Source organism: Octopus sinensis, linkage group LG10, assembly GCF_006345805.1.
Source record: "Octopus sinensis linkage group LG10, ASM634580v1, whole genome shotgun sequence".
In the NCBI taxonomy this organism is placed as follows: Eukaryota; Metazoa; Mollusca; class Cephalopoda; order Octopoda; family Octopodidae; genus Octopus; species Octopus sinensis.
Genome location: NC_043006.1, coordinates 38,506,703 through 38,519,800, shown reverse-complemented (window position 1 = coordinate 38,519,800; position 13,098 = coordinate 38,506,703). Strand labels below are relative to the sequence as shown.

The 13,098-nt window shown below is 35.6% G+C and overlaps 1 protein-coding gene across 1 annotated transcript in view; it reads left to right on the top strand.

Annotated features, from left to right (window-relative positions):
* LOC115216355 (pikachurin) overlaps positions 1 to 13,098 on the top strand; it is a 700,561-nt gene that overhangs the window by 652,065 nt on the left and 35,398 nt on the right. The window contains exon 9 of the mRNA XM_029785606.2: positions 6,684 to 6,912. Within this exon, the coding sequence (XP_029641466.1) occupies positions 6,684 to 6,912 (229 nt within the window). The remainder of the gene's footprint in view (positions 1 to 6,683; positions 6,913 to 13,098) is intronic.

Genomic DNA, 13,098 nt, shown 5'->3' with positions numbered 1-13,098 from the left:
TTATGTGTACATATATATATGTGTGCGTGTGTATGTGTGTGTGTGTGTGTATGTATTCATATATATATATATGTATATATATATATATATATATACATATATATATATGTATGTATGTATGTATGTATGTATGTATGTATGTGTATGCATGTATATGTATATTTATGGGTGGATGTATTTGTATGTAGCTACATTTGTGTGCATATATATATATTTATATATATATATATATATATGTATATATATACACACACACACATACATACACACAATATATTTATAATTATATTATAATATATAACATACATGATATTCATGTGTGTGTATGTGTATATATATGTATATATTTATAATATATATACATACTCACATATCTATATATATATATATACACACACATGCACATACACACATTCTTATATAATATAATTATACACATATATATTTATATATATATATATACATACACACACACACATTTATATACATATATCTAAATATATTTTTGTAATAAATATATATATATACATAACCATATAACTATATGTGTGTGTGTGTGTGTGTGTGTATGTGTATATATGCATATGCATGCTTCTTACTCACCTCTACATTTTCTCTCACTACCTTCTCCCCCATAACTTATCTACCCTTTTTCATCTTTCCCTCCTCAGACCTTCCCTCATGACCTCCTACATCTCTCAATCCTTTTATGACTCTCTCAGGATTCCTTTTCACTCTCCACTACTGGTCCCCTGCTCATTCCCTCCCCCTTACACCTTCTATTCATACTCCCTCCATATGATGCTGGATAACCCTAGCCATCCCTTACACATCAACCCAAACACTTTTTTATCAGCCCTATTCCTCCCCATTTTCCCAACCCTGTCACTAAACTCTTTCATTTGTCCCTGTTCCCTGTCATACTCACCCCTCTTCTCCTCTTATCTATGGCCCCTTCTTCTCTCTGCCTCCAATTATCATGCACCCTTTCTTCCTCTATTCTCCTTGTACAACACACTTAAGGCCCTTAACCTTGCAAATAATGAGGCAATGATTACAAGTGCTGGTGCCATTAAAAAACAAAAAGGAAGTACCCCCGGGTAAACTCTGTAAAATGGTTGATGTCGGGTGGGGGGGAGGGTTCCCAGCCACAGCAATTGTTTTGATGCAAACCTTCAAAATCATTAGAAGCTGTCAAACTGTACAACTTAAGCCACTATGGAAGCTGAGCATTATATGATGATGATGACAATGACAACTAATACTGCTGCTGATGATTATGATGGTGATCAGTGTAATGTGTCCATCAATATAAATATTTAATATGTATAATATATGTGTATGCATATATATATGTGTGTGTGTGTGTGTATACATATGGACATACAAACATATATACACACACACACTCATACACACATATACACACATACATATAGACATGTAGGGTCATGATCCAAAGCACACTGGAACTATCTGTGTGTGTTTGTGTATATATATATATATATATACACACACACACACACATATATATATATAGCTGCAGAAGTGGGTGTGTGGTAAGTAACTTGCTTACTAACAACATGGTCCAGGGTTCAGTCCCACTGTGTGGTACCTTGGGCAAGTGTCTTCTACTATATATAGCCTGAGGCCAACCAAAACCTTGTGAGTGGATTTGGTAGATGGGAACTGAAAGAAACCTGTTGCGTGTGTGTGTGTGTGTGTGTGTGGTGTGTGTGTGTGTGTGTGGTGTGCGTGTGTGTGTGAATGTGTGTGCCTGTCTTGACTTCATGTGATAACTGTGAACAAATGTCACCGGAATGTAAGACAGGTTGTCCTTCTTTTCCAATCCTCCAGGAAAATGAATCTGGTCATGGCAAAATATTACCTTGCTTGGAAACAGAGGAGGCTTGGTAACAGGAAGTGCATCCAGCTGTAACAAATCTGCCTCAAATTTGGTCAAACCCATGCAAGCATGGAAAAGTAGGCATTAAAACAATGATGATGATGAAGATATATATCTATGTGTGAATGTTTATATATATATATATATATATGTACATATATACATATATTTACTAATAACTATATATATATGTATGTGTGTGTATGTGTCTGCATATATCTATGCATCAACGTTTACATGTATCATCATTTTAATGTTCATTTGTATACATGTGTATATATGTATAATTACATGTATATGCATATATACATATAAGAGGGATGACCACTAAGTGGACATCCATATGTTAGAAGTCGACTCCCTATGGTCTTACCACTAGGAAAGGAATGTTCTCAAGAAAATTTAACAAACACCAGAACGTAAGTGAGCAAGACAAATGAAAAAATACAAAATATACAGATTGCATATATATATAGATCAAAAATGGAAGGTGGACAAGCAAAGCATTTGGGGTTATTCAAGGATATTTACTTTATGATAAAGAATACTGTAATCTGTCAACTATCATGGATGTTATGTTCCAAAACCTCTCACAGAAATGATTAAAATATAAAAAAATATAAATACCTATCAGTCACAGAAACCCATGATAAACTGAAGATTCCATGATATAAATTTATATATATTAGCCAGAAAAATCTGCGATGTACTGTGTGCACAATAGGTGAACCACAAAGTATTGAGTGTTCAATAGGTGAACTGTGATATGGTTAGGGATTACTGTACAAAGTATTTGCATATAGCTATATGTAAATGTATACACATATATCTTTGATCACATTGTTTACATAGACATACTCATATACAAAATGTCGTAACTTTCAATGCTAGCTCTAGTTTCTACAGAAAACCTGTAAAGATAACTTTAAAAAGTGATTGAATTGCACTGCTAACACAGCTAGGACATAGTATTAATTTATAAGCTTTTCGTCTACTTGGTAGTGTATTATTGTTGTGTAATGATATATGGTGCTTTTAAAAATATAAAATGAATAAATGCACCCTTTTAAAGCCTAGCCAGGCTCATGGGTCCGGTTTCTCGGTTTCTATGGCGTATGTGTTCCCAGCTGGATGGGACGCCAGTCCATCACAGCATTACTCATTTTTGCCAGCTGAGTGGACTGGAGCAACGTGAAATGAAGTATTTTGCTCAAGAACACAATACATCTCCTGGTTCAGGAATCGAAACCACAATCTTACAATCATGATGCTGACACCCTAACCACTAAACCACGCACCTCCACATAAGGTGCCTTTACCAGCAATTAATATTATATATATATTAATGTTTGTTTCTAAATCAAATTATGATAAAAATAGGTTTGCATTAATCTGAAGGTTTACTCAATATTTTTTCGTGGGAAGATCAAAAAAGAAAACTTCCCCTTCTTGTAGCAAGTCATACTCAATATTCTTTTCTACTCTAGGCCCAAGGCCCAGAATTTTTGGGGAGGTGGGGCCAGTTGATTAGATCGATGCCAGTATGCAACTGGTACTTAATTCATAGACTCCGAAAGGATGAAAGGCAGAGTCGACCTCAGAGGAATTTGAACTCAGAGTGTAAAGACAGGCGAAACACCGCTGGACCCAGTGCACTTTGCATTGGCCAGGTGATTAGATCAACATTCCCTATGGTCAGAAATTTTGTCCATCGCAGAGTTAACCATTTAAAGCTGAGAGGACTGGGACAACATGAAGGGGAGTGTTTTGCTCAGGAAGACAATGTGAAGCCAGTCTGAGAGTTGAAACCATGACCTCATGATTGTGGGTGCAACACACCTAGCTACTAGATCACGAGTGTGTGGGTGTACATATATATCTATGTATATATATATATATATATATATATTAATAAATTCCAGGGTAGCAAAATGAATTTAGAAAATTTCTTTGCTACCGGTTGTCTAGTGAGAAGAAAAAACTAGTCAGTAGACTATATATTATTCATATAAAAATACAGTGTACATTTGAACACATAAGAGATGGTCATAACAGGACATCTGACCCACTAGAAGGAGTAGTTAAACTCCAAGCCACTATTAGGAGTAATTTCAAAAGGGAATTGCTTGAAACCATGGTACAGGAGATAGAGGATAAATGTTTTTATTTTTCACTCCCTTTCAAAATTACCCCTAATAGTGGTTTGGAGTTTAACTACTCCTTTAGCGGGTCAGATGTCCTGTTATGGCCATCTCTTATGTGTTTAAATGTACGCTGTATTTTTATATGCATATATATATGTATGTTTATACACATAAATATGTATATTACAATCGTAAACATGAGGGTATTAAATTAACATAATTAACATAAATAAAAGTCATAAGCTATAACGTTTTTAAAAAATATAAGAGTGTATAAACATTATACACAGAGAGGAGACCCTTGACAGGACTGCTTACATGCTAGAAAGGGCAGTTAAAATCCAAACCACGAAAAAAAGACAAACAATGAATTAGTTAATCTTAATGCATTTTTGTTTGTTCTGATGTTATAACAGTGTGTCTCGTGAATTCTTTTTTCATGGTTTGGGTTTTAACTGCCCTTTCTAGCATGTAAGCAGTCTTGTCAAGAGTTTCCTCTCTGTGTATACTCTCTCTCTTTTACTCTTTTACTTGTTTCAGTCATTTGACTGTGGCCACCACCTTTAATCGAGCACATTGACCCCAGGACTTATTCTTTGTAAGCCTAGTACTTATTCTATTGGACTCTTTTGCCAAACTGCTAAGTTACAGGACGTAAACACACCAGCATCGGTTGTCAAGCGATGTTGGGAGGGACAAACACAGACACACAAACATAAACACACACACATACATACATACATATATATATATATACACATACGACAGACTTCTTTCAGTTTTCATCTACCAAATTCACTCACAAGGGTTTGGTTGGCCCGGAGCTACAGTAGAAGACACTTGCCCAAGGTGCCACACAGTGAGACTGAACCTGCAACCATGTGGTTGGTGAGCAAGCTACTTACCACACAGCCACTCCTATGCCTATAAAAATATTTTATACACTTTATATTTTTATAAATATGTATGTGTGTGTATGCATGTATTTGTTTGTGTGTGTGCACACGCGTGCAACTATATATCTTCCAGTTGTGACCAAACAAATTAGAATTTCAAGTATTAAAACAAGGACAATCAACTAGCCTCTTAACCATCAAAGAAGGAAGCCATCAAACAAACAAACACAACAAAACAAACAAACAAATAACCAGACAATGATGATAAATTAGTTTATGTTTGCCCACCAACAGAAATGAATAAATAGGAATAAACTGGTAATTCCTCATGATACCATACTCTAATCAACTTCCTTTGTAAGGGTTCTTTATTTATTTATTTTACTGTTATATTTAAGAAATTATATTTTTCATCTTTTGAAATATTTGTTTATATTTGTGGGTTTTTTGGGTTTTTTTTTTTCATTTTTGAGTGTTCATTGTTTATTTGGTCTTGTTTGTGTATTCCCCCCTGCCCCACCGTCATAATTATCAGTGCTAATAGCTTTTGTAAAGAGATAATAAATCTATCACTTGTTGCTTTAATCTGTGAGCTAAAGTAAAAGAAAAAAAAAGAAATGCACTTCAAAGATGTTGTTATTGAATATATTTTTTAAACACCAATGTGGAACAAAACAGAATTATCTTGAGAAACCTTAGCTTTCTTATAACAAAATTCTTTATTTTGTTAGTCTCCTTTAAAAAATACATAAATAAACAACAATAATACTGTAAATTGAGAAATTAACACAATGGAAACAGGTAAAAATAGTGCCATTAAACCAAATTCTCAGTATATATCCTGTCTTTCGAATGTTGGGCCTCACAGAGGCAATGACCAAGACTTGTGACATTATGTTGTACTTGAGAAGAAGACCCAGCAACCCAAGCAAAAATCGTAGTTGTGGCAGACACCAGTGTCATGCAGATTGGTACCTGTGCTGGTGGCACGGAAACGCACCCCAGAATGGCTGGCATTAGGAAGGGCATCCAGCTGCAGAAAACCATTCCAAATCAGACTGGTGTCTGGTGCAGCCTTCCAGCATGCTAGCGTTGGTCAAACCGTCCAACCCATGCCAGCATGGACAATGGATGTTAAATGACGATGATGATATCAGACTGTTTATTATCTATAGACAGAGATAATCCACTTATTCACTTTGGATTATATTTCTCTTTTCAATACCTACAGAATGTGTTTATCTAGTCAACATCTTATAGATTATATTTATCCAGTTAGCATCGGCATGTAAGGCAGTGTGCTACCAGAATTGTTACCATGCCAGGAAAAATGCTTAGCAGCTTTTCATATGTTTAGACAATCTGAGTTCAAAAGTCGATAAAATAAGTACCAGTTGTGAGCTGCGATTGATATGATGTACCTACTACCTCTCACGAAATTGCTGGCCTTGTGTAAAAATTTGTAAATAATGTTATCATCTTCATTATGATCATCTTGACTAGCAAACTGTCTTGGAGTGTCTGCAGAAATCATGCAAACTTTGTCTCCTCCTCAGAATCACCATCATCATTGTTATCATCATCACCATGACCATCACCTTCATCTCTACCATCAGTAAATATTTGCATGAATTTTGATTTTCAAGTAACTTTTCCTGTTTTTTATTTTTTGAGTGGGGTGCAGATGGTTGTTTTTTCTTTTTTTTTAAGTTCATTTATTCATTGTTTCTATTTCAGGAGTCCACACGCAGTCAATCTGGGCAACTGGCACATTGTGAAACTATCACGTACAGGACGAGATGGTATCTTGGAAGTTGACAATCAACCACGAGCAGAAGGTTTGTCTCAGGGTGCCTATACCCAGCTGACACTTCTACAAGACCTATACATTGGTGGACATCAAAACTTTGATGAGACATCCAAATACGCCAACATTTCAACATCATTTTCTGGATGTATTCAAAAAGTAAGAATTTTATTTTATTATTTACTAATATATTTGTTTATTATCATCCAATCATGGTCAATGCCAGCCCCCTCTGGCTCCTGTGCCAGTGGCACATAAAAAGCACCCACTATACTCTCGGAGTGGTTGGCGTTAGGAAGGGCATCGAGCTGTAGAAACACTGCTAAATCAGATTGGGGCCTGGTGCAGCCTCCTGGCTTCCCAGACCCCAGTCGAACTATCTAACCCATGCCAGCATGGAAAATGGATGTTAAACAATGATGATGATGATTTAATAGATTACAAGGTTTGGTGATGGTGGTGGTGGTGTATAAGTGATGTAGTGTTTATCATTTTGGTATAAGTGAGGGCAGATATCCTGTTTATCATGAAAGTGCTGCAAAGGGTCTCCTTTCTCTTATATCATTCTGCACCAGCAAGGCAGCAAGCTGGCAGAAACGTTAGTATGCTATGTAAAATGCTTAGCGGTATTTCATCTGTCTTTATGTTTTGAGTTCAAATTCCACCGAGGTTGACTTGGCTTTTCATCCTTTTGGGGTCGATAAATTAAGTACCAGTTATGTACTGGGTCAATCTAATCGACTGCCTCCTCTCCCAAATTTTTGGTCCTTGTGCCTAGAGTAGAAAAGATTATTCTACACCAGCTAAATCAACTATGATTTCTTCTTCTAAAGTTTCAAACATCTGCACAAATTGTTACTCAGAGGAGTAAAGATTATTTGCCAACATAACAAGGCAGTCCTGATTTAGGACATATGTTGCTGGAATATGGCAGCGCCACCTCTAGCCAAATAATTTTTCTGTGCTGATGAAGGGAAATAACCTGGAAATTGCGATACACAGATATTGTTTTGAGCTGAGTTGGGGTGCTAGATTCCCTTGTTTGAAAATATAAGGACACAGATCGTGTTGTATAGCCAGCTGGAGACAATGTCTCCTGGGGCTAAATTACAGCAACATTAGTCCTAAACCAGGACTGCCATGTTATGTTGGCAAATAATCTTTACTCCAAAGTATTGTTACTGAATATCTCTCATTGTGAGATTTACAAATAGTAATTTTCTTATGTTACTCAGAGGCTTCATCTTCCCATTCATTGGACAGTTGTGATGAATAATTATCCAACGAATGGGAATGTGAAATTCTGAATAACAGTTTCTGAAGATGTTTGCAGTTGAAGAGTATTCAGCAGAAAAACAATGCTTCAAGAGTCTGTATACATCTACACAGTTATGGTTGCATGGTTAGGAAGTCTGTTTCCCAACCATATGGTTTAGTGTTTAGTTCCACTGTGTGGCACCTTAGGCAAGTGTTTCCTACAATATGGCCTCCAGCCTTATCAGTGGATTTGGTAGACAGAAACTGAAAGAAGACTTGATTTACTTATTGAATTTATTTATTGATACTGTTATATGTAGGGTAAATGTGTTTGAAAGTTGTGGTTTCTTTGGTACGTCTGCTCACAAACAACACTTATTTTAGTGCTTTTGACACTGCTGGATTGTGGTACTACACAGGTGTCGAAACCATAATGATATCCGTGGGACAGCTGATGATGGAGGAATGTTGGTATGGCTGTTTTTGTATATGTGGAATAATATTATAACACAACCTTTTGATATACTTATACATGTGTGGCTGTGTGTGTGTGTGTACCATATTGGGCAAGTGTTTTCTGGTATGACCCTGGGCTGGCCAAAGCCTTGTAAGGGGAACTGTTCAATGGAAATTGAAAGACATGTATTGTATATGCATACATGTGTATTTGAAGAAGTGCTGAGCTACAAATAATTGAATTTGTTGACATGTCCCGTCAGCAAATCAGCTGCCTGCTCTGCCCCACCCCTCAAATTTTCAGACATTTTACCTAAATAAGAAACAATTATCAAAGGTTGAGTGTTGATGGAATCTTTACAATGGCAGGGAAAATATCAATTTTTCACATTTTGTGTTCAAATATCACTGAGGTCAATCTTGCTTTTCATCCCTCCTGGGTCAGTAATGTAATTGTTAAGTACTGATGCTGATGTAATCAACTTACTCCCTCCCCTCAAAATTTCTAGCAAAAATTGGAAAGAAATTATTATTATTATTATTATTATTATTATTGTGGTGAGCTGGCAGTCACATTAGAAATGCTTACTTTTTTACTTGTTTTCAGTCATTTGACTGTGGCCATGCTGTAGCACCACCTTGGTATTTCGTCTGTCTTTACAGTCTGAGTTCAAATTCTTCCGAGGTCAACTTTGTCTTTCATCCTTTCAAGGTTGATAAAATAAGTACCAGTCATGTACTTAGGTTGATGTAATTGCTGGCCTTGTGCCAAATTTGAAATGATTAAATGCAGTGAGCCGGCAGAATCATTAGCCCATCAGACAAAACACTTAGCAACACTTCCTCTGGCTCTTTATGTTCTGAGTTCAAATCCTGCTGAGGCCAACTTTGTTTTCATCCTTTCACAGTCAAATGAATAAAATACCAGTCTTATACTAGGGCGCATGTAACTGTTTTTACTCTTCTCTCAAAATTGCTGGCCTAGTTACTAAAATTAGACTCAACTATGATTCTTGTTACTCATATTCATATTGGTTTTCTTATTATAAGCTTTAGGTTGGATATAAAGAAGAATTATTGTAAATAACGAACACATGCTTATATGTATAGATTCATTATTTATTCATATGTACGGTGTGCCTGTTGTCTGTGTGTATGTGGGGGTATATACATGTATATATTTATATATATGTATGTATTTCTATATATTTATGTATATATATATATATATATATATATATATATATATATATATTGTATATCTATATATTTATGTATATAATATATATATACATACATATATATATATTTGTATATCTATATATTTATGTATATATATATATATATATATATATTTGTATATCTTTGTATATTTGTATATATATTTGTATATATTTATATTTATGTATATATGTACATATGTATGTGTGTATGTATATATGTGTGTGTATATATGTGTGTATATATATGTGTATATATATATATGTATGTATACATATGTATATATGTGTGTGTATATATGTATGTATATAAATATATATGTGTATGTATATATGTGTATATAAATATATATGTGTATGTATATATGTGTATATATATATGTATGTATGTGTATATATATATATATAAATATAAATGTGTATATATATATATATATATATATATATATATATATATGTATAGTGAAGTGTGAAAGAATGAAAAAAATAAAGGAGAAATAAAGTCTTATTTTATTCTCCTCCATCGCATTTTTATCCACACACATGTAAACAGAGACATTCACACACATGCACATTCATACACATGCACACACACACGCACACAAACACACACACACTCACACATAGGAATATATGATATACTAGACAGAATTTCTGAAGAAATTCTTCTTCATTTGTTAGTATTCAGTTTCAGGAAGTGGAAAAAATATTAAAAAAAAAGAAGAAAAAATGACAAACATCAAATCTTTCCTGTCTTTGTCTGTGGAACTGTTGATTACGCATCAAACAGTGGCGTCGAAGATCTGGCATGAGAGCTGATAAAAGAGACGTTTATACAGAGGTTCTTTGGCCAACAAACCTCTACTGAGGAACAACCCCACCACCAATTCCATTACCACAATTATCTTCCTTTTCATTATGGTCATCATCATTATTATTCGCCATTTCTGTTCACCTGAGCTGATAAAAGATCCTCTGTGTGGTTGTTCAACTTGCTAGAAATAGCTGCAATTTTGCTCTCAAGTCTTATCCAACTGTCTTAAGGAAAAGACGCATTCAGGATAAAGACTTGTGTGCTAAGAGCACTTCTATACTCTGTCTCCAAATGCTGGAATCGGTGTCTGATCAGGTAGTATAGTGGCTCTGAATACCAGAGCTACTCACCAATATAGGCAACAAAACTCCAAAATAGCTGCACAAGCTTCATTGAGTCAGGTATTGTGACTCTAGGCCAGATGTTCCTGTCACCCTCAATGCTTGTTCTTGCTACACCCCACTCTCTCTCTCTCTCTCTCTCTCTCTCTCTCTCTCTCTCTCTCTCTCTCTCTCTCTCTCTCTCTCTCTCTCTCTCTCGCCGAATGTAATGGCTTGCATTCTCAACTGTATCTGACAAGTTTCTGCTAACATCTTTTCTCGCCTTCCCAGCAAGATAATGAAATCCTAAATCCTTTGGGTTGGATGGGTCATTTTGTGGTAATATTTTATGGCTAGTCATTCCTTTTAGTGTAGAGGCACATGGTTTAGTGGATAGGGTGTTGGACTCTTGATCGTAAGATTGTGGTTTCAGCTCCTGGACTGGGCGATGTATTGTGTTCTTGAGCAAAATACTTCATTTCATGTTGCTCCAGTCCACTCGGCTGGTTAGAATGAGTAAATTTGCGACGGATCAGTGTATTGTCCAGGCGGAGAATTTATATATCATAGTAACCAGTCAGCATGAGTCAAGAAGGAAACTTAGCCTTTACTTTACTTTACTTGTTACAGCCCTTTTAGTTACCACCTATGACATTTAGAGTGTACCTATTCTAAAAACTTATTATTATTATTGTTATTATTATCATTATTCAGGTCACTGCCTGGAATCGAACTCAGAATCTTGGGGCTAGTAGCCTGCACTCTTAACCACTATGGCATATGCCCGTGGGCATATGGCGTAGTGGTCAAATGTAAATAATGTAAATAATGTCGATTAAAGCTGTTCTGGGGTTCAATGACAGTGACAACTATTTATACAGCTACAAACCAATAAGTGAGACATTAGGTAGTTGTGTGATTTGCTAAAAGCAGTAGCCAAATCTCATTTGAGTCATGTCTTACAGTCTTAATAAAAAGTGAAGAATAGATTAGGCGCAGGAGTGGCTGTGTGGTAAGTAGCTTGCTTACCAACCATATGGTTCCAGGTTCAGTCCCACTGCATGGCATCTTCGGCTAGTGTCTTCTACTATAGCCTCAGGCAAACCAAAGCCTTGTGAGTGGATTTGGTTGACGGAAACTGAAAGAAGCCCATTGTATATATATATGTGTGTGTTTGTGGGTTTGTGTTTGTCCCCCCAACATTGCTTGACAACTGATGCTGGTGTGTTTACATCCCCATAATTTAGCAGTTTGGCAAAAGAGACTGATAGAATAAGTACTAGGCTTACAAAGAATAAGTCCTGTGGTCAATTTGCTCAACTAAAGGCAGTGCTCCAGCATGGCCACAGTCACATGACTGAAACAAGTAAAAAAGAGTAAAAGAGTATTAGATAATGCCGACTTATCTGAGAAAAACAGTGGGGTTGGTCATGGTTAGAATGGTTTTGGTCATAGATCTGCTCAATCATAACTGACCTCAGGACTAAGCAACAACAACAAGTATTTAAGCTTGCTACCCTCAATTTTTCCCACTTCATCAAGCGCTGGAGATCAAATAATAATTACCAGCAAACTTCAAAAGGAAAGTTGAAAGAAAACCATTTTAAAGTTAACAACTTTAAAAACCAATATAGAAAACTGTTGCATATTTTCTTTAATCATCCATACCTATAACAAGATTATGTATATCACCTGGTTTTTTTTTTTTTCTTTCATTCAAAATCTAAATTCTGAATTTTTTTATAAATCTGTGGTACACCAAGATACCATATGGGGAACACCAGTGCAATGTGGGGAACCCATTGAGAGTTTCTGATTTGACATAAGATTAATTCATTTTTGTATTTGGTTTTCAAGATCCTTGATGTGAATTTGTGTGTTAAAACAAATTTTGTTGTCTTGGGAGGGTCATTATGCCAATAGTGATAACAAATACACACACTGGTCCAATATCACTTCTTTATTGCTAGTGAAATATCAGACCACTTAATTAATCAATCATTTGATTAATGTGCTGGTTAAACAATCAATCAGTTGTTTGTTAGTGGAAGTCCTTTCATTGTTATGACTTGCCCTCTCTCTGCAAGGTCTGCTCAGATTCTGTCTGAGAAATGGTTTTATGTGTGTGCAAGTATGCTTGTATGTGTGTATGTAGATGTGTATTTGTTTAGGAGAGGAGGTCAAGGTGAGTGTAAACGAAAAGTTTGTGTATGTAAGTGTGTGTGTGATTGCTTGTGTACACTCATATGACTGCTTGTATGTGTGTTTGTGTGTTTTT